The sequence below is a fragment of the Artemia franciscana genome, chromosome 1 (assembly GCF_032884065.1).
Source record: "Artemia franciscana chromosome 1, ASM3288406v1, whole genome shotgun sequence".
NCBI lineage: Eukaryota > Metazoa > Arthropoda > Branchiopoda > Anostraca > Artemiidae > Artemia > Artemia franciscana.
Genome location: NC_088863.1, coordinates 59,684,819 through 59,707,538, shown reverse-complemented (window position 1 = coordinate 59,707,538; position 22,720 = coordinate 59,684,819). Strand labels below are relative to the sequence as shown.

At 34.6% G+C, this 22,720-nt stretch overlaps 1 protein-coding gene across 1 annotated transcript; it reads left to right on the top strand.

Annotated features, from left to right (window-relative positions):
• The first annotated feature begins 490 nt into the window (after window positions 1-490).
• LOC136032083 (RNA 3'-terminal phosphate cyclase-like protein) lies at window positions 491-21,131 on the top strand. Its single transcript, XM_065712219.1, has 6 exons — window positions 491-688; window positions 8,407-8,642; window positions 11,649-11,819; window positions 13,715-13,889; window positions 17,159-17,414; window positions 20,953-21,131. Exons 1-6 carry the CDS (start codon window positions 562-564, stop codon window positions 21,113-21,115), a joined length of 1,128 nt encoding a protein of 375 aa, XP_065568291.1. The 5' UTR covers window positions 491-561; the 3' UTR covers window positions 21,116-21,131.
• The last annotated feature ends 1,589 nt before the right edge of the window (window positions 21,132-22,720 follow it).

The window sequence follows — 22,720 nt, the reverse complement described above, 5'->3', positions numbered from 1 at the left end:
TTGGTCAGCCTTGGCGTAGAGTGCAAATTTGATTTATATTCGGCTTGCTGTTTTCTTCTTTTTTTTTTCATTTTAGGCTCCAACTTATATTTTTTTTTTTTTTTTTTTTTTTAGCACAAACGTTTCTTTTTTCTTTTTTAAATTTATGCCTAAACCTTTCCGTGCTTTTGTAGATGGGATCTTGATTAAATTAAATAAATATAATAGGAAATCTTTTCATGGATCTCTTTATTGCAGAATACGGTATCAACTTTTTTTTTATAATGTTAGCTTTCAAACGTTATTCGGTGCATAATAGTTTTCTTCTAAACTCATTCTATTTCAAGACTGAGGTGGTTATAAAGTGTTTTATTTTACATAGACGTGTTGTTTGAAGTTCCCCATTTGAATAAATATGTCTATGGCATACCCTGGACTTCTAACCAAGGGATAATGGTAGTTTGAAACGTCCATGTGATACTACGCTTATGTATATTTAAGAGACATCTATGAATTCCTTCCGAAATAAGGCAAGCAAATCTGAATTTATGTTTCGTGTACCGGTATCAGTAAAAACTCAACATGAGCAGTTCAAATATATACCAAGGCAGTGAAAACTTCAGAGCGAGACTTGTGCTCTCTATTCTCTCTGGTCGCCCTATTCGAATTGTAAAAATTAGAACCCAGGATGATAATCCTGGTTTACATGGTAAGGAAAAAATTGTTATTGCTTTGTTGAATTTTAAGTTTTCTTGGGCTTATATAAGCTAAATTTATCGCGGATAAATAATGCCTGCTTTACAATACGTTCTTAAATATTTAATTAAGCTAATTCAACCAGTTAAGGCTGGGCTTGCTTGTAGGCTTAAAATAGTTATGAGCTTGGCTTCTGAAATGAGAAACGGTAAAATTCTAGTTAATTGTCTTCTTGCTATCTCAGAAAGGGTTTAGGTTAGGAAAATAAAACTTTCAGGGATGAATCTACAGACTAAAGTATGTCCCAGGAGGGTATTCTCAATCAACTACCTCCACTTCTTCTCCCTCTAGAGGGCCTGGAAAATTGTTGTGAAATGCACAAATTTATGTAATTTTAGCAGTTTAGAACTGACCATGATGGTAGTGTTGGTTTTTATAGGCTTGGGTATATTTTGACATATTTTTCAAAGGGTTTGGTGCATTTTTTGCTGCACCTTCTTGCAAAACTGATTCAATGCTCTTTCCTAATATGTCAATCTCTACTGTTACAATTGTGCTGCAGCCTCCCCCTCTAAATGGGTCTAGAGATAGGTCTGGCTCTAGGAAAAATAAAATTAATTATAGATTTTTGTTGTGTAAAATGTCCCAGTTATTTTGATAGCTATTTACCAGTAAAATAGTTAAATCTATATCAAATATCTATCATACCACCTAGAAAGTGGATTTTTTGCTATTGGATCTTTTGAAACCTTCTTCATAAGTGTGCAATAAAATTGAATATTTTAATCCTAGGCTATACAACACTTATAATTTTTGATCTGGGCTACAGACTAACACCAGTGGAACTTATTCTAGGATCTATGTTTAAAGCTTAGGCTTAATCTTCAAAATTCTGTCTGATCATAGATATAGGATTTGAAAGTTAGAATAGCATATCCAAATAATTAAATAGGGATTGCTTTTGACTAAATCCAAATGCTGAAGAACCAGAAGTTTTTGAAGATAACAGTCTACCAGTTCCAACTAGCCTTGGTTTGTATTAGTTCATAGGCAAAGTTGTAATGTAAAGTCACTTCTTAAAACAAACAAGTTGATAAAACAGAACTAGTAGGTTAGTCTACCACTAGATCCCTTATTTTATGCTATTTCCAAATGTTGTAGTTGCTTTTCTGACAGTATCTCCTCCCCCTGATGGTTCCAGATTTAGGAAACACACAAACACTATAAGTTCATAGGGTAAAACCCCTATTACTTAGATAGTGCCTAATCTTAGGCAAATACTTTGATTAAAAATTATCTACCATGGCTGCAGCAATGGCTGAAACTTAGTAATGGGTAAACCACAGCCCATAGCAAACAAAAGTTTAAAAACATGTTTGAAAAAACTGGTAATCCAAAAAATCCAGTTCTTGCTGATTCAGGAGTGGTAACCATTATCTAAATTAGTTTTAATAGTAAAATGCTACTTTAAAAAAATTAAAATTAAAGGAATTTCAAAAAAACAGCCCAAAACTGCTACAAAATGTCATTGGATTGAAACAAAAATCACACCATTGAACTTGCCATAATCTAAGACTGTATACAGGAAACTTACAGTCCATTGGCTTGAACAAGAATAAAAATCACTTTTTAAATGGGTAACACTGACATGTCCTCCTTTTCTTTTTTTTCCTCCACTGCTAGCAAGGCACTAGAACATTGTAGAGAGCTGTTTAATGGCCCATTTGTAAGGAAACTGCTACATTAATGCACTTTTATAATCAAAATTCTATATTTAAAGGAAATCAATTTTTTGACAAAAACTACATCTTTGTATACAAGATGATAATTGATGTCATAATTATATTTTACAACTATAAATGACGTTAAAAAATGATATGGCGAACTCAGTTGCAACTGGGGTATAATCTTTACTATATCCAGCTAAGAAAATACCAAAGGCTTTTTCTTGGCAAGGAACTTTTTGCAAAAGATTATGCTTATGTTGAGTTGAGTAGATTGCAATCTCTAGTTTCTTTAACATTTTACAGTAAGGCCACTGGTTTAATCCAAGCAACTTCTACCTTAGATTGCGTTGTCCAGCAAAATAAGGAATAATCCTGTGGAGTTGCCGGTCATTGATGATTGGGAGCCATTGACTCAATTGCATCCCACTGTGTCTTCAATGGTCTAACCATTAGACAGAGGTATCAGTTACAGTGATATCAGGAAGATTATTCTGATTGGCAATCACTCTATTAGAGAAGTATTGGTTGTGGACTGCCCTTCTTGCATCCATCAAGATCTTATGTTGCCTCTCTTTGAACAGATTCAATTTTCTCTCTTTCAGGGGCATTACAACTATTCCTGTGTTCTTATTTCAACTTAAGAAGAGCAGAAATAATGTCCTGTAATGATTTAAACTTTAAATGGTGCCAAATTAACAATTAATAATTCAATTTCTTTTTACTGACAAACCAGGCAAAGAAGAGAATAAGCAATTATTACTGAAATTATGATTTCTTTTATGAGGAGCTACATCTGCTGCAGCTGGGACATACCCAGTTAATTGAATAATTGTATTATTATAATAAATTCTGGCTCTTGATTCTTGCAATTAATAGTTCAATATGCCAGATGGAAGCAACTAACCGAAAATGCCATGGAAAGATTATTTATCCATTATAAACAGGTATGTCTGATCCTAATGTTGGGTATTAATGTAGATTGCTATCAGGGCTGGAAAAAGGGTAATTGGAACAATTGGGCCCCAAGTTTGAAAGGGAACCACACCACCATCAAAATGAACAATTGGTTTTTGCAATTGTGAAATAGTCTTAACAATTGCATTAAGCATTGCTTCTGGAGAGAGATCCTTTTCCAGGCTAAAAGCAATAAAAAAAAAACACTATTTGATATCAACAATAAATTAGGACAGACTAAATAGTCTAGCAATTATGTTGATTGAAAGGGAACACACAAGGAACATAGATTAACAACCCTTTTAGAAGCATTTGCACAACAGAAATTGAGAAATATATAAATTTATGTGCCTATATTCATTTCTTGCCCCTAGTCCATGTTTAGAGGTGTTGACTTCCAACTGGATTATATCACTTGTTTTATTAAAGTATGCAAGGTTTAATACAATAGTTTGTTAAATTTCTTTCAGGCTTGTTTCATGGTGTTATTCCCAAACAAATATTTCAGCTTTTAGTAGGTCTCTCAAAGGGCGATCTTTTGTGGCAAGATTGAGTATATATCTTGAAAGGAAGTCTAGCATTTGGAGCAGGGTTTGTAATTTTTTTGGTTGAGAGTGATGGTATTTCAGTAATAACTCGTATTTTTTGGGGGTCAGGCTGTATTTCCGTGTTGCTGATTTCTGTTTTGGAATATATATCTTGAAAACACTTTGTTGTTTTTGGTGCACAATGATCTCTTATTTTTTTCAGACATGGCTCTACTTTGTCCTTCTTGTTTTCTCAAAATTCTAAGGTTTTATAAATGTCTCTACCCTTTTCACTAATCCATATTAGGATGTAAGGACACTGTGTTATCTCTCTTTTTTTCATCTATTGGAACAACAAGCACCATTCTTGAATGCTCTTCAAACTTTGTTCATTCAACTTCCAGATTTCCTGTCTCCCAGTTTATTGATGGTGGTGTGACTCTGTCATTCTGACAAAAGAAAATCGTCAACCATACAGATTGTGAACAAAAATGAGCAATTGAACAAGACTGACAAAAAATCGTATTATGATCCTACTGCAAAACCCCTACCTCAATTACAAATAGGTGCATAAGTAAGCATTCAAAAGACTCCTGATGCTAGGTGGAATAAGAGGAGAGTTGTTGATGTTAGCCATTCACCTAGATCATATCTTGTAAAGAATGAAGGCAGTTCAATTATCCAACATAACAAAATCAGCGGAAAATTCCCATCAATCAAATAAAGACGAGCTAAGTAACGACGCAGATAATACAACTACAGATGATTGCGCTGCATATGATAAAGACGAAGAAAATGGCGTCCAAACAGCTTCCACCCCCACCACTGCAAACCCACCACCTGTTCATTTTGTAGTTGGTTGAATCTAAATAAACTGATTATCTCAACATCATGCTTTCGATTTCGGCAGTATATTGTTCCAACTTTAAGATCCCATTACCTTATATTAGAACAATCTAAGAATGTTTTCTTGTGGAGCTCCAGAGTTAATGATTTATTAGTTGTTTTCAGTGTTGTTTAGGGACTACGTACAGTTGGATGGTCATTAGCTTTCTAGTTAAGTGCCCACTCTCTCAAGGACCACTCAGGATCTAGCCTTCATCTGAAAATATCAACAGTATGTATCTTCAGGGAGTCTTTTCTTAATCATTAAGGAAAATTATTAAGTGCAATCTCTGGTTTGGGTAGACTACTTTACAATTTCCTGAAAATGACCTATACAAATTACGACTACTAACAATTCACCACAGCACCAAGCCGCCTGAGGCCAAAACAGCTACGCACGCTCCTACACCATCCCAATCTATTCAAAGCCTCCCATTTTACACCCTCTCAGGAAATTCCCACTTCCTTGAAATCTTCCTTTATGATGTCCTCCCACCCAAGACGCGGACGAACTGCTTTCTGTTTAGCCCTAGACAGTTGACCAAAAAGGACAATCTTCACTAATCTGTCTTCCTTCATCCACACATCATGGCCACCTCAACCTTTCTTTCATTATAGCCCTAGAAAGCTAACTCTGAAAAAACACCCTGAGCCCTGGCTATTCTACTTTTAACATCTTCACTGCTTCCACTGTCTTTACTAATAGTGCTGTCAATATAAGTGATGCTGCCCACCTGATCAATCATTTTGTTACCCAACATTACCTTTTCATCTTCACTTATTCCTAGCCTTAGTGACTTAGTCTTCTTAACATTAATTTTCAAACATATTCATGCACCATGAACTCGCAAAACCTCTAAAAGTTCGTTCATTTTGCTCACACTTTCATCAAGGATGCTTAAATCATTGGCATAATCTAAGTTCAGGAAAGTCACTTTAATGTATTTGTCTGGTATACCATACAAAGACAAGACCTTTGCTAAATTTCTTCTATCAACAGAATCGAACGCTTGCTCATAATTTATAAAACTAAGGACCAAATGTCAATTATTAGTCTAAGAGTGAAAATTTCCTCTATCTTTTCTAAAACCGCACAGTTCTTCTCATAAAACTTTGTCTACAGCATCTCTAAGTCTAAAAGTATCATATTACTCAGTAATTTGCTACCTATAGAGACCAAACTCTGGACCAGAGACCAAACTCAGCAAATGATCTCTGGTTCTTAAATTAGGACCAACAACAGGAAATAGTGTGGGACAGCATTGACTTTCATTTTTTTGTAAATTTGAATGGTATTGCCTTTTTTTGTCCTTTATAGACAAGTATTGGGGGTTCTCCAATGTATTGGGAAATCAGAGAGGAGGAATATGAGTTACAAGTTTGAAATACTCAAATTTTTCTAACATGAATCAAATCAACTTAGTTTCTCCAATTCATAAAGTACAAGCTGCCTTGCAATTCACTATCCTCACGGCTTTAATCCAAACCGTGAATTACACTGTTTCAAAGCAAATATCTTTTTTTTTTGTAAATCAGGAATTTTATCAAATGAATAGTGCTTTTGGAAGCCTTATCAAATCATGACTGACACTCTACTAATACCAGTTCACGGAAATAATTTAATTAGAAAAGGGAAAACTCGTCAAATTTTAAATAATTTGCTTTTTCATTGAAGAGAAAACTAGAAATTTGCCCCCCCTCTCCCTTGATTCTGAACAATTATGTGTTGTGCCCTCCCCTTGAATATTTGTGACTATTCAGGGGGATGATATTTATACTACATATCATTAAAATACTAGGTATTTTTTTGTTAAGAATTAAGTTTCCAGCAGTTATTTGTGGATGATGGTGGGTGGCTCATATGTCTAATGTTAATAACAGGATTAATTTCATTTGACAGGATTGAATTCAGACTGGCTTCAATGGAATTAATGTCAGAAGTAATTGAGGCAAAGATAAAATCTGCTTCCTTTAATATATTCAAAAAACAGGGACGAATAGCCTTTTGAGTTGACGTAGGCTGGTATATGGGACTTAGGAGTATGACAGGAATCTTCAATGGATTTAGATATAGCAGAGTTACTGGATTGCAGATGATAGACCTTTGCAATATGGACTTTTATTATGGACTATTAGTAACGGTTTTTGGAGGGTCGTAATGTAGATATTGAAAAGTGTAAGTCCCGAAACAGTTCCTTGAGGCACCCCAATTAAGACCTCTGCTATTTTAGAATAGAAAGATGTACAACTTTCACCAAAAACTCTGACCTGCTGCTTCCTTCCCTTCAAGAAAGACATAATCCAGTTCACTGCCAGTTGCTTTCAGTTTCAAGTGGAGCATTTAATGACATACTTTATCAAGGGCTTTAGCAAAGTCTAGTAGAACCATGTCAACTGAGAGACTTTGGTCAAGGAGCTCAGTTATGTAATTATACGGGTCAATCAGATTTGTTTCAACTGATCTAGATGGTCAGAATCGTGTTCGTATTTTGATAGAAGGTTATTTGTGGCCAAATGTTTTAGAGGGGCAGCATTTACACTGCCTTGTAGGATTTTTCCCAACAGGAGAGGTAATGCTGATTGGCTAATAATTGGGAGGCCTATCTATTTGTTGGGTAATGCTGGCTTGCTTTAGGTTTGCTGGATAGGGTTGCAACTACGCCATGGTGGGTATTGTTTGCGTTGGAGTGCGCATTGATGGGCTCAAATTGAGATATCTGAGGGTGGAATAGGAAATGATCATAACTGAATTTAATCATTTTATGGGATATGGAACCAGAGGTTGGGAAAAGGATTTGGGCTCATTCCCGTAGCATGAATAATTCTTGGAGAACGTGACATCCAGGCATGGGGAAAGTTCCAAGGCTGCCAGCGGCTGAACTCGACAGAATTCCAAAAGCTGCCGAATCAGTTAACAAATTTCAAATCTGCCAATAAATTTCACTAGGCCATGAAAGCAGCCAGGTAGCGTTGTTACTACGTTACCTCACTTTTCCACGGCAGGTGACATCTTGGCAAGTCTTGCAAGCTCTATTGCAGGTATTGGGACTGGAATATTGTCTTGATGGGTCATTTTCATAACTTTGTGATGTTGTGCATATTTTGGGCATAGTGAATGATCTTTGGACTGATGTTTACCATCATATTTTGTAAACTAGTAATTGCAATGAATTTTATTCCAGAGGAAAAGGAGTTTTTGTTAGGACGGCTATGGCACTTAAGTCAGAGGTGGAATAGTTCTTAGTTGTGTGTCCAAGATTAAAAAATTTGAGTCTTCCACAATTCAGGTATAACAGAGATTGCCAATTCTATTAAGTTAATGGGTTTGCATGCATCTTTTCTGTCTTGGAACAGAACATTCTAAGTGTTATTCCTGTTTACGCTCACAGTTACAACACATATCAAAAATTTAAAGAAGTTCATCCTAATCTTAACAACATTTTTGGGTACAATAGCCTATGTTACAATAGCTCATCTCTCAAGAAATATTTTTGCCTACATTTTGTCCTTTTCCTCAATAACTTTGTCATTTTTCCTTTGTAATAGATGAAGTTGTCTGTCTGTTATTTCTTTTTTTCCTGCATTATTTTGCAATACACACTTTGTGCCATTTCAATAATTTTTCTCTAATTTTTCAGAATACGAGGCTGGTTTTATTCGATTATTGGATAAAATTACAAATGGTACAAAAGTAGAAGTTAACGAAACTGGTACAGCAATTTATTTTCAACCTGGACTATTGGTTGGAGGTCCCATTGAACATGATTGTTCATGCCAGCGAGGGATTGGCTATTATCTCGAATCTGCTATGCAACTTGCCCCCTTTTGCAAGAAGCCCTTAAAGATAGTGCTCAGAGGAGTGACAAATGATCAAGTAACAATATTTTTAACACTATGAAAGTACAAATGAGAACATATATAGCTAAAACTGAACTTCTTTTATGTTTATCACTGTAGCAAAGGAGGCTATGTAAACCCTAACAACAAGGTCTTTACATTTCTTTCAGAGAATTTAAGCTTTTTATTAAATTTTAAGTCATGCAGTTTCTTTCTTTTTATCAGCCATCTTAAGGATATTCAGAGTTTGTTGATTTGGATCATGCTGATCTCATAGCTGCACACAGCTCTAACCGTCAATAGCGGGAAGGGTTAATTGTTTATTTATTCCTAAAATATATGGGGTTAAACATGAGAAACTGCATTCGCAGGCAACAGCTTTTGCAGGAAAGGGGCTCTTTACACAAGGGTGACCAAAAAGGAGGCTAACAGAATGTTTAAATCTCTGTGTAAGACTAACAATTAGGAAAAAAGGCAAAGTTATGTAGAAATTTGGAAAGAGTATGATGCTTTTTTGGCAAAGAAGCCCCCCTTTTTGTTTTCAAACCCCCTGGAATGATTTACAATCTAGCCAGTCGGAAAAAATTCTGATTTACCTGTTGTCTTGAAAGCTATCATAGAATATGGAGCCATATACAGGCAGGTATTTCGTTTCTTAACTTTTCAGTAGCATTCAACTTTTCTACTTGTTTTATAAAGAGTTTTAGAATGAAATCATATACATACACTGGTAGAAATTAAATACTGTGTTATCATATCAAGAATACAATAAAGTTTTGGTTGTTAAAAATAATATTTAAAGCTCTTTTATGAATATTGCTCTGCCATATGAAAATTCCCTAGACTAAAAAAATAATCCAAAGTGCATCTGGTATACTGTAGCAAAGGTTCAACCACAAGAAAACGAATAAATAAATAGTTTTGATTAAATTCTAAAGGGGAAAGAACAATTTCTAGTTTTTTTTTTAGGTTTGAATCCTCTCTTTCATAAGCAAATAATTATATTCACAGCCAACGAAATTTATATTAAGTGCCAAACAACCCACATTTTTTTCATTAATAGAGTGAATGGGAAACTTGAATTTATTTTTTGTACGATATAATGAAAAAACTTTCTACAAACCTTTTTTATTTGCTCAATCATATGACTGATAATAATATGTGAAACTCAGCACAGAAAAGAAAATAATAAATTCAAACTCTCCTCAATTATAGATTTATACGTTGAAATCTGGTTAACCAGTCCTCTTCCTTTCTCAAAACCCAGCACCATTAGGTTCAGTAGTATCAATACTTGTTGTAGTAATTAACACTTAGCACTTTTTGTTTTTTTAAACATACACTGAAAATTTCAACGTTGGTGATAAGTCATTTTGACAACCTTCATGCAATATTTATTTTATTTCAACCTTGCCCTCAGTATCTCCTGAATTTTTTATGTTAATACCCTTAGCCACGATTGAAGTAGGAGTTGCACTATTAGCAGTTGTAGCAATATTAGTAACGTGCACATACCTTAGCCTTAGCAGTGATTGTAGTAGTAGGGGTAAAAATGGTAGAAGTAGTAGTAGTACTAGTAGTTGAAATAGTAGTGGTAGTAACAGTAATAGCAGTAGTATTAGTAGCACTAGTAGTATTCACATATTGACCTTCATTCAGATGAACACCCCCTTGCTATGAACTGGAATTTACAAATTGAATGCTCTAAGTTATTCTTAAGATATTGCTGATGCACCCTTTTGACAGTCTGTATGTACATAATGTTTATGGACTTAACTCAACTTTCCCCTCAACATTTCCTGATATTTTCACATAAATAACGAATTACAATTACGAGAATGATTTTTGGCTTCGCAAAGGGCCTCACAGAAACAGCCGTTGAATGTATGGCTAGGGTTTCCAAGTGTGGGGCCGCCTTTATGTGGAGTGGGGCCAGTGGTTGTAACTGTCAAAACTCCCTAAAACTATCAAAACCTCTCTTTGTAAGGGCCTTTTGGCCCTGGTTTCCCCATAAATGACCTCTTCTTTTGTTTTCAGTATAAAAAAGGCCTCTGTCAAAGGCCTCGCACAGGGGTGGCTGCACCAGGCACCGCGCATCAATAAGGTCAGCTCTGTTTATAGGTTATTCCTTGCTGGGTCAAAGGGGCTGTAAAGTGAAAGTCAAATTTTGACACTTGTGTGAAGCTTGAATGTTTTTGTGATTTGCTAAAAATTTAAATCTTGCCTTTTTAGATCAATCCAATTAAATTAAAGGAAATAATAAACTTTGAAAGTCTTCTACTCAACGAAATATGAGGTTGTGGGATTTGCGATAAAATGGGAGAATTTCAGAGGAATTGTTGTAAAGACACTATCAAACCTCTATGCTGCCGAGCCTTATATTTAAAAAAATTTTTCATGGATTTTTTCAAAAATAATAACCGTGAGCTACAAATTAACTTGGCGTTTAAACTGGAAGACAAATCTGGACTTACTGAATTGGTAGTACTATTTTTTTGGGGACCTGCTGATAGCGGCTTTAGTATACCACGAGGAATCGTCAGCATAAAAACTACAAGTTTGAGATTGGCAGAAGGTAATTTTTATGCTAAAAAACTCCTATAGCTAAATCTTATGATATGAAGTGTTACTAATATTTTACAAGGTATCTGATTATAGTTAGCAACCAATCAAATAAGACATGACAATTTTTTTCTTAGTATTGAATTATATTCTCGTGTTTGTTTAAATACATTTGCTTGGCAAAATTAAACTTGTACACTAAGTATTATGTTAATTTTACTCTCCTATTTTACTGTAAGTAGGCTTACTTTGGGGATGTAGTTAATGTTTTTAACTGGTGATCATGTTGTGAGATTTCTATAAACTGAAATAATGTAAAATAGCTACTATTATTATTAACAAAGCTTCTTGAAGCTTTTAATAACATATATGTTATCTCCTTTTAAACATTTAATGTTAAAAATGTGATATTCTCATAGTAAGATAAAGCGTAAGCTTATTCCTGATAATTGTACTAATACTAATATTTATTTTCCACAAGGTTGACCCTTCAGTCGATGCATTAAAGTGTGGCTTTTTTCCGATCCTGCGGCGGTTTGTTGTTGACGATGAAGGACTAGACATGAAAATAAATCGACGTGGTGCTCCTCCATTGGGTGGAGGAGAAGTCTTCTTTTCCTGTCCAGTAAGGAAACAACTGAGGCCACTTCAGGTAATAGATTAAAGTGATGCACAAACTTTTGAACAATTCTAAGAAGAAGGCCGAAGAAAAATCATTGGGTTCTCTCCAAAATGTCAAGATTTATATGATTTTCTATTAGTCCTTATGTAATTTACCCTCTCTAAAAAGTAAGAACCCTTGAAATGGATTACTGTGCATGTGCCCGTCTCCAGCCCTACTTAATCCTCCAACTACTGATGGTTGTGTATATTTTGAAACTTGGATTAATGCTATGTCAATAAAAGTTTCAGGAAGAGTTCTTGAAGCTACTGACACTGAATGTAGACAGGTAGAACCACAAATAATTCCGGGGTTAAATACTACAGTATAAAGCACTAGCACATTAGGTAATTGCGGAAATATATAAGAATGGTCTACCTACACCTACATAAAGATGCTATAACCCCTTGATTCTTGTTCTGGAATATTAACTGAAAGTTTCATTGATGTGTAAGTTCTTCATTCATTATTTTATCGTTCCAAGTATAATTTCGTGAGAAGGTTTCAGTAGCTAGAGGGCCAAAAAAGCCTGCAAAATACGGCTTTTTAATTTTGCACTGTACAAGCCAAAAGGCACATTTAATTTTCTTTTGCGCCCTACCAAATCTAATTCTTTTTGTAATTTCATTAAGTTGCTATAGTTACTTCCTTGTTTCTACTTTTATGCTTTCAGTTGTGCATTGTCTGTTACAAAGCTTAAGCACTAAAACATAAGGATCCGTGATAAATCTCTATTGGACCGCACACTAGGCCCCTTGAAACACAGTAGACTTTGCCCTACCTACCCCTCCTCTTTATTGTAAGTAAAGCGTACAAAGCTGCGTATCCAATTTCTGTAGCTCTAATATAGGGTGTAAAATGAGGGGGAGGGGGTCTATAGCGAATATGGATTGCTATTAATCACGTTTAACCTGGTCTAAACTATTAATATATTTAAATCTTCAGGCTTTTTTTTATATTCAGGATTTTTCTTCATTCTTAGTCTTGTTTTCTTAATGTTGGCTCAAATGGCCAGAACACCCATCCCTCGAAATGTATGAGCGGTAAATATTAAAATTATCAAAGCAAGAGTAATTTGGACCGAAATGGCTATTTTTCAATTTGTTTTTTATTTCAATCGTAAAATTAGGAAATAAGGTAGAGAACAAAATGACGGATGTAATCAAGATTAATCTGGTTTTCTAAATGGTGGTTTCGTCGATTGTCAATATCTCTTTGATTGGCTGTGATCTCAAAGTGATAAATAATCAACAAAGTTAGCTATATCAATCCCACTTTCTAGGGCTATTATGAAAGAAAGAATGAGATGGCTAGGGCATGTTCTTTGGTGAACGATGACAGGTCGCCAAAGATTGTCCTTGACGGCCCACTGTCTAGGGATAAACAAAAATAGGTCGTTCCCTACTGGGGTGGAAGGATGTCGTAAGGAAAGATTTAAGGGCAATAGGAACTTCTTGGGAGGAGGTAAAGAGGAAGGCTTTGTATAGATTGGGATGGAGATGGACCGTGTGTTGGTATCAGCCGACTTGATGATGCAGGGAGCTGTTAGTAGTAGCAGCAGTAGTATATCAGTAGTTCGGATGTTGTCTGATATTAGCTGCACCTACACGGATAAATTTAATTTCTAAGGAGAAAGGGATGTAGTTTTTTTTTAAATAGCAGAAATAGGCGATTGAGATAAAAAAAAATATGAGACGATCATGACTTTCTAGGTCCATCACTTCCTGGTTTGGCCCATTTTTCAAACTTGAAATACCAAAATATTCTATATATGAAAAGAATAATTTTTTTAGTGTTTCAGGAACTCTACTTTCCTATATTGCATGGTAAAATTGAACTTCTTTTGAAATTGGAACTTCATTATTACTAATCCCAGCTATTTACAGTTTCTTGATCCTGGTCTGATAAAACGCATTCGGGGAACTGCTTATGCTGTACAAGTGTCACCAGCTATGGCGAATAGAATGGTTGAATCTGCAAAAGGTCTTCTGCTGAAGGTTATATCTGATGTTTTCATCACAACTGATCACCGGAAGGGGGTTGGAAAAAAGGGATCGCCTGGTAAGAACTTTGGTTGATTCATAAATTAATACATCACTAATATGTAGCAAAAATAATCTTAATAATGAATAAAAAAGGTAATTTCCCCCCGAAAATTATATTAATTGCAGTGGTGTCAGTTGGGTGGGGGGGGGGGGGGGGGGAGGGTCATGTGTCATTAATTTTATTCTCACTCCCTGTAGATTTACAAAATATCTTATTTTAATTTTTCGATTAAAACATGCCTTATTCGCATTTTACAATACAATAAACCAAAATTGTCTCCATATATTTCGAAAAATATATTTGCCCCCCCCCCCACCCCTTCATATTTGTGAATTGACGCCAATCAAACCAGTATTTACGAAAATATTCAGTTTCCCTATTCATGCAAAACGTCGGGTATTTTTAATCGGGTTCTTCACAAACAAATTGCGATCTGTACACCTTGACAGCGCCATTATGGTCTTCCCTTCCATGATTTTATGTTTCCATTTTGCCTGTACATTTAAGGGTCAAAATGCGGAAAAAAATCTCATCTTTTTAGCTGCAAAAAACCAATCAAAGCAATGATATGGACAATCGCATGCTCATGCTCCTATTTCAAGATGATCGGCTAATGCAGTCAGATTCCCTCTTAAATCATAAATACAGATATGCCACTGAAATTATGGTAACTTTCAATGACAAAAATCTGCCAAGTTCCCAAGCAGCATTTCAGATTTGTTACAATAAATCAAATCCACTTGGATTCGCCTGTGGCTTATATTGCATTTAATATTTAATATCTACTAAAATCCTATCCTATAAAAGTGACATATGATTTAGACGGTGTCTAATTAACTCTTCTGATGATTCGATACTTTTCAGATAGCAGCTTGGACTCCCTCATTTACAGTATAGTACGTTCGAGTGTACCGTCATTACTTATTTAAGATATTCACGATCACTATCTTTAGCGTTTCACGAGATGTAAATTTTGTCACATGTTAGGAGGATTACCGCTTGAAACAGTCTGGATCGGCTGTCACATAAGTGACACCTACTAACTGCAGAAAATGCCGAAGAAGTGATGTCATGTGAAAATGAACAATTCAAATATTTCAAGAGCGGAATAAAAAAACACATGAAAGCAGAAGCAGAGAATAAAAAAGAACAGTAAAAGTGAAAAGTGGCTCACCTTCAGGAATCTGTAAATAAGAAACTAATGTTTGTATAGGAGTACAATTGATCATTGTTGTTTTTGCATAGGTGCGCATAAGTGTTTTCTTTTGTGTCAATTAACAAAGGGGCTGGGTATGTACATCCCAATAGATTTTTGTTCACCCCTTCCCCTTTAGACTTTGAAAAATAATGACAAATTCCCCCCTTAGAATTAGAAAAATATATTTTGCCTTGCTCCCCTCCTCCTTAATTTTTGTGAGTTGATGGCACTGAATGTTTTACCTGACACGTGGTCAGATTAGAATTGTTGTTAAATATTTAGTGGTTGGCCTCTTCTGAAGGAAACATGCCGATTAAATGAAAAAAGTAGCTTTATATTTATAATCTCTTTTCAAACATCATGGTTGCTTTTCTGACTATGTACCCCACCCCCTCGACGGTTACAGATATACATCTAATTAAACATATTATCTTTGTGTTAAATGTAATGACACCATTCTTCTTGGTTAAAACGAGATCTCAATTCGATAAAGTTGAGTTTGTATTCTCGCCTCAATGAAAATAGAACTGAACATAATTGTATTTGATTTAGTCTTGCATTCTCCTCATATTTCCCTGAATGTTTGAAATCGTAGTTTCAAGTAGTGAAAGTTGCAGCCGCAAAGTTGGAGGCACAGTCACAAGCCTTTGCAGTTTCAAGTAGTCAAAAATGCAAGCAGTCACAGTCGTAAATAGTCACAGTAGCAGCAGCAGGAGTAGTATAGAATAAGTGGTAGTTGTAGCATAAGTAGTATTGCTAGTTGTGGTAGAAGGAGCTGTTGTATTAACCCTGAACTATTTCAATTTAACATCCTCAATCGTTCCTTTGATATAGCTAAGACATTCTTATGATTTTATGCCTGCATATATTGCGTTTTGATTTTGTTCAATATGTACCCCAACAAAGAAATAACGCAACCAAAAAATATTAAGGTAATATAACTTAATACCTTAGTCTAACAATTACATTAAGGTGATATATTACCTTAATATTTTAAGGTAATATATTATAATTACCTTAAGGTAATATTTTACCTTAGTATTAAGGTAATATGTAACAATTACCTTAAGGTAACATATTACCTTTAGGTAATAAGGCCTATAACAGCCAAAGGTAAAATGGTTGAAAATCCTAGTTTATAGGCTTGAGTAGATCTATAATGGGGGAGGAGGATGTTGTCATTACGATGTTTTGACACTTTTATAAAGCAAGAAAAGCTCATCTATTTGTTTTTAGGTAACCAAAGTTATCAAAGTTCCTTTATACTAAAGAACCTGATAAGCTATGCTAGATTGAAACTGACTAACTTACTACATATGTAATTAAATAGAATAAATAACACCAAACAACCAAATCGAGTATCATGCAATTTGTGATTATTGTTACGTTATTATTATTATCCACCGATCACCAAATTGGCTTCCTGGCATGAAAATGGCTTGTTATTCTTACCGTAGTTTATCACATTGGGCGTTATTTTCTGTGTTTATTTATGTTGTTTCATTCTTCTCGTATTCTACTGGGCTTTTGTGTGAATCTGTGAAGAAAAAAATTTATGTTGTAACTAGTAGCAAAGTTCTTCAAATGGTGGGTATAAAATAGCAACAAATCTATGTGTATTGACAAATTTATGTCACTAAACCTTTGAGCTGGAGATACTTAAAATTGGCTGTCCTCATCATGGTTGGTTCCCTCTGTTCCACTTATGAAGCCAGTACGCCTCTCTTTTTTGTGCCCAGTGGGTAGAGGACCATTAGGGTACTCTTAGCAGCACTGAACTTGGGAAAATAAAAAGTGAGTGCCGCTTTGCAGTTCAACTCAAGAAGAAATCTAAATCAGGAGGGGTGTGAGTGGGAGACGAAGAAATGGTGTGCTTCTACTTAAACGCAAGCAGTAGTATACCGTCAAAATGCCAACTATGGAAATACAGTTGATTTGCTTTTTTAGGTATAGAAATATATCTATCCCATCATTATTATTCATGTTACTGAATAAAATCATGTTACTGAATAAAATCATGTTACTGAATATATTTTTAATCTTTTGCCCATATTTTAAAATTTAACTATTATTGCTTCTTTTATAGGCTATGGAATAGTCTTGATTGCAGAGACAACAAAAGGCGCTTTTCTTGTAGCAGAATCATCCTCAAACCCCATTAATTCTGGAAAACCACCCTCCGTGCCTGAAGATATTGGCTTGGAAGCCGCTAACCGGCTACTGCAAGAAATATATAGAGGTGGTTGTGTTGATTCGAACTGTCAATCAAGCACACTTTTATTTATGGCCTTGTGTCAAAAGGACGTTTCAAAGATAATGACTGGGCCCTTATCTCCTTATACGTAAGTCACTTATTTAACTAAATTCCAAATGGTGGTAAAATTATATTAAAAAAAACAATTCCAGTTAGATTTCCGGTTGACGGCAGATTTATATGATACTATTAAAATAATTTCTTCGTTGGTGTATTGTCAATCTGAAAGTCAAATGTACCCTGTGCAACGTTGAACTGCCAGTTGCGAATAATCAAAGATAAGACTTAAGGAATAAAATTTCAAAGATGGAAACTTGGACTTACAGTTCTACCTGGAACATGAATCTACCAAAGACTCGAAGACACAATGCAAATAGAGAATATTTAGGAACCAAATAGTACTGACATAGCTTTTCAAACTAATTTGTTTTGCAATTGTAATGACGATCATTTATCTGTTTTGTCAATGCTAAATCACTTAGAAAGAGTCAGTGACGTGACAAATCCATCAACTTTTTACACAGATGGTTGCTTTAAGATTATAAGTCATCAAAAACAGAAAAAGCAAAGGTTCGCTGGCCCTTGCTGATTGGTACTACAATAGAGAGGAAAACTTTCTAATTATCGATAAATTTTGTTTCTAGTAATGCTTAAATCTTAGTAGAGAAAAGGAGGTGTTGTTGGTATTGCAAACTTTTTTATGCTTGATTTTCGTAAATGTTGATAAATACCCCAAAAAGTCAAGGAATCTTAATCAATTTCCTACCGTCGGACTCAGAATATCAGATAACCCTACTGTAAAGGTTTAATGCTCCCATCTGTAAAAATATGCAATTTTGTACTTTTTTCTCCAGAAACTTAGTACCATCCCTCTCAGGATAGTCCTCTGACAAAAAGACAGTATGTTTTATCCTAATAAACGAAGATTCTTTCATGGACCCCTATACACCAGGAGAGTTCTCTGAGAAATATAGGTATAACTATAAAATTAAGAAATGCCCATTTCATTTATAAAGTTTGACTTTTGTATTGACAGACGGAATGTGCTGCAGATCGGGGACAATTAATTCGATCTGGTATCAATTCTTCTAAGTCATAATATTTTTGTTTAGTATTTCAGTGGCGTCAGGCCAAAAAGGAACAACGTGTAGGGATTGCTTACAATAGTTATGTTTGGTGTTTGATGTATTGTAAGATGAGTATTATTTATAAAACTAGCTCTTTGTGGAAGTTTTCCACGAGTAAACTAGCTTTGAAGTTGCCATAGTGTTTTAGAAAGGAACGAAATAGCAAATAAAATATTCCAGTAAACCTGACCAAATGCTAAACGGCTTAGCCGTCGTAGAATTAACCCACGTTTATAAGTATTTAAAATTCTTTATAATTGTTATCTCCTTCTATTTGAAAATCGTACTTTATTATGACTACAAATCTTAGTCTTTGGAAAGGTTAATCGCTTGTATTTCAAGGATCGACGTCCTTGGAAGAAACATTCTCAGATTTTAATATTTAAAATTTCCTAGCGGGATACTACCTGAACGTTGAACTAACTTGGTGTATTTTCTTTATTAAAGATTATTGACTATTGTAGTTGAAGTTGCAGAATAGGAGTGGTGGTCCTCAAAGGCAACTTGTCGTTTGGATTGTTCATGTCTTTTTTCTAATTATTAATTTTCAGTTGAAGATTATTCTGTATACATCGTTTCGGGGGTGGAGTGGGGGTGAAAGATTCTCCTATGATTGGTCGAAAGAACTCTCCACATTAAAAGATGCGTTTAGAACCACAAATCCTTTATTCTATCCCTCCCACACCCTCACGAAAGATACTTTAATACCCCCCTTCTTAAGGGTTTGGACCTGTCTCTTTTTTCATAATACACTCTTTTTTCATATACACTCTTAGCGTTGATTCATGAGATATGTAACCATTCTAGTGGCTTGGGGTTAATGGTCAGCCTTTTCCAGTTTTAACATCAAATAGCGGGAACTTCGTCACTGTTGAACTCTTAATTGCTATTTTTTGCTGCACTTAATGGATCGCAGCCAGCTTTTAAATGGAGACATTTCTAAATGTAACTACCATGCAGTTTGAATAGTTGTTATAGCACATGTCATATTCAAAGTTTATTTCATTTATTATATTGTCTGTATACGTTGCAACTCTTCCTTTTTTATTCAAATTACCAGTATCTTTTTCTATAGCTTCTAATTTTCATTTACCACCTTATTGTTTCGTGTGCTAGTAGATATTAGTATAAAGACATAAAAATCGGGTAATTTTTTTTATCGAGAGAGATTTTTATGTTGTCATGATAGTCAATTTTTGGTTAATATAATTTTAGCATACCAAGTGGTCAGTCGTATGTTCTATACAAGAACAACTCGATTGTTCAAATTTAAACTATTTATTAGCAAAAACAAAAAACTAAAGTCTATAAATTGTGATCGTAAGATGCCTAAAATTGATGATCGAGTTTTTTCAATACCCTTGTACCTAAAATTAAGTTTGTGAAAAATGCTTCAGGCACCGAGTAAAATTCTTACTAGCACAAAAATGTGGAAATTGACCAGTCTGGGATCGATTACGACGCATGATACATCCATCTCAGGTCCTATTTTTCTTGCAGGGACTGTGTTTTAATTTGTAATGTCGAAAACGCCAAGGGTCTCATCTTAGCAGTGAAGCTGTGATTATACCCAAACAGGAACTGTAGAATCGATTGTTTGGGGAATAAGGAAGACTTTAAAATAAAAACTGTTTCTTTTATGGGTCTACGTCCAAGCTCTATTCTAATTAATTTTTGCTCATGAAGCAAAACCTCAACTGTGAAAAAAAAACCAAAACAGTTTCTTACAATAGGTTTATTAGGTTTACAGATGTAATAGGGTTATATAGGTCTCTTACATTAAAAAAAAAAAAAATGATTTTCTCAATATTTACTGCCCAAAGGTAAATTGCCCAGTAGCATACTCAACAGTAAATGGCTTCTAAACTAGCTACGATCCATGATTACTTGTAAGGTCGGAATCAATTTGTATAGATGTCTATTGTCATTGCTGGTCTGTACCATAGATGCTCTGAACCCGACCAGATCGGGTTCTGTGAGCTTCTTGCGCTCTTTCTTAAATGCCAGTAGCAGCAACAACGTATGTTTGGCAGCACTACCCTCTTTGCGTTGGCCTGCTGCTTTAATTAATTGATTGAGTGCCATATGTTGGTAATACCTTTCCTTCAAACTTAGCGGCTGGGAAACCTTCTCGCGTATTATAATTCTTTTGTATTATCTGGTATATATTCAGGTATTAAACCTATTGTCTATACTAAATGGGAAACCATGTATTATGTGGCACGCGAAAGACTTGGTCCACACTTCTTAATGTTTATAGTTATATATATATATATATATATATATATATATATATATATATATATATATATATATATATATATATATATATATATATATATATATATATATATATATATATATATATATATATATATATATATATATATATATACACTAGATTAGATACACTAGGCTATATGCACTAGATTTTTATTAGTGAACATAACTTGTTAAGTATCAAATGTTATTTTAGTGTGTTTAAAAATATTATTTCAGGATCAAGTTCTTACGAACTTTACGAGACTTTTTTGGCACTCAGTTCAAAGTTGAAACGAAACAGCGATCACACGAAGAAGAAGATCTTCGAACTGGCTGCGATAAAGTTATTTTGACTTGTATTGGAGTTGGTTATACAAATCTCAGTAAAACGGTTGCATAACCATTTTTGTCATATACTTCTTGTTTTTTACTCACTGTTTATGCTGTTCACAGTTCCCGATTATTGATCTATAGTTTTTATTATTTATATTTTAGTGTTGAAGTACTTAATTCACTCTTAACTTTGCATATGGATAATGAAATTCCACATTGATACAACAAAAATGGATCAAGACTATGGCCATTGCACAAGAAATGTTTTTTTTTACTATTTCTTTAACCAGTATTACTGTTAATTTTGAGAAATATCCAATGCTTAATCCCACAAAAACCTTGAATATTCTTTCCGTCAGGTGACTGGGACAATATAAGTCAAATCATCAATTTGTATTTTTCCTTTTCTTCTTTTTTTTTGTGAGGAAGTAATCGATTTGGCAATTGAGCGTGTGATTTACTAGCTGTGTATGAGGGTGAATCTGAAACAAAGAAGCCTGGTAAAGACTTGCAATCTTAGATAGTCTGTAAAAATGATCAAAAAGAGATCTTCTTGCGTAAACTAATTCGTTTTTTTGTCATGTTTTCTTCTCTTCTGCAGGAAAAAGAAAATTTACAATTTCTTGATGCATTAAACGGTTTATTCACTTAAGCTAAACAAGGTAGTAAGACAATCTTTGCCCCCATATCATTCCTGCTAAACAAAGTTATTTGACTATTTAATTTAAACAGTGTAAAAACACCACTACTTGACCGTTTTTATTATTTAGTTTTTTATTATGTCTATTCTGTATTATTTATTTTCATTGGCTTATCTTTATATTTTCAAGCTGACCATTAACAAGGAAAAATGTCAGCAAAACTGGCTTTTCCCAAATCACTGAAATGTTGCAAATGCACCTTTTTTACGAACTTGATGCACATAGCATCTTTTGATTTGGTTCAGCACCCTTCTCATAATCCCCTGAAAGTTCCAACTTCATAGCCTTTGAAGGTCATGATATATTACAGAAATGTCCTTTTGGCAACCAGAATGGATATATTGTCTTTTGATTTAGCCAAATTATCTCAACATTCTCTGAAAGTTTCAACCCAATATCCTTGGCCGTCTTGTTGACAACCTGGAAGCGCATAGTGTTTTTTATTTTATTTCAGCATGCTCTAAAAGTTTCAACTTAGTAACCCTAGCCTTTCCGGAAATACTCCACACACGCCATTCTGACAATATGGATGCTCACAGTACCTTTTAATTTGGCTCAAAATCTTGTCCAGTCTTGGAAATTTCAGTCAAATACCTTATGGCGTTCTCCTTGTTTGGAAGATGCGGTCTTTTGGCAACTTGGCTGCATCTAGTGTCTTTTGATTCAGTTCAATATTTCCTTAATGTTCCCCGAAAGTTTCAAATTGATATCCTTATCCGTTCTAAGATGTTGCATTTACAATCTTTTAACAACCAGGATCCAGATAAAGTGTTTTGATGGTAGTTCAATAGTTCTTCTCAACATACCATAAAAATTTCAGTTGGTTAACACCCTTAGCATTCCAAGATATTGTAGATATGTCCTTTTAGACAACTGGATGCACACAATGCCTTTTTACTTAGTTCAGCACCCTCCCCCCCTCAGTATTTCCTGAAAGTTTCAAATTATCTTTAGCTATACCTGAGACATTG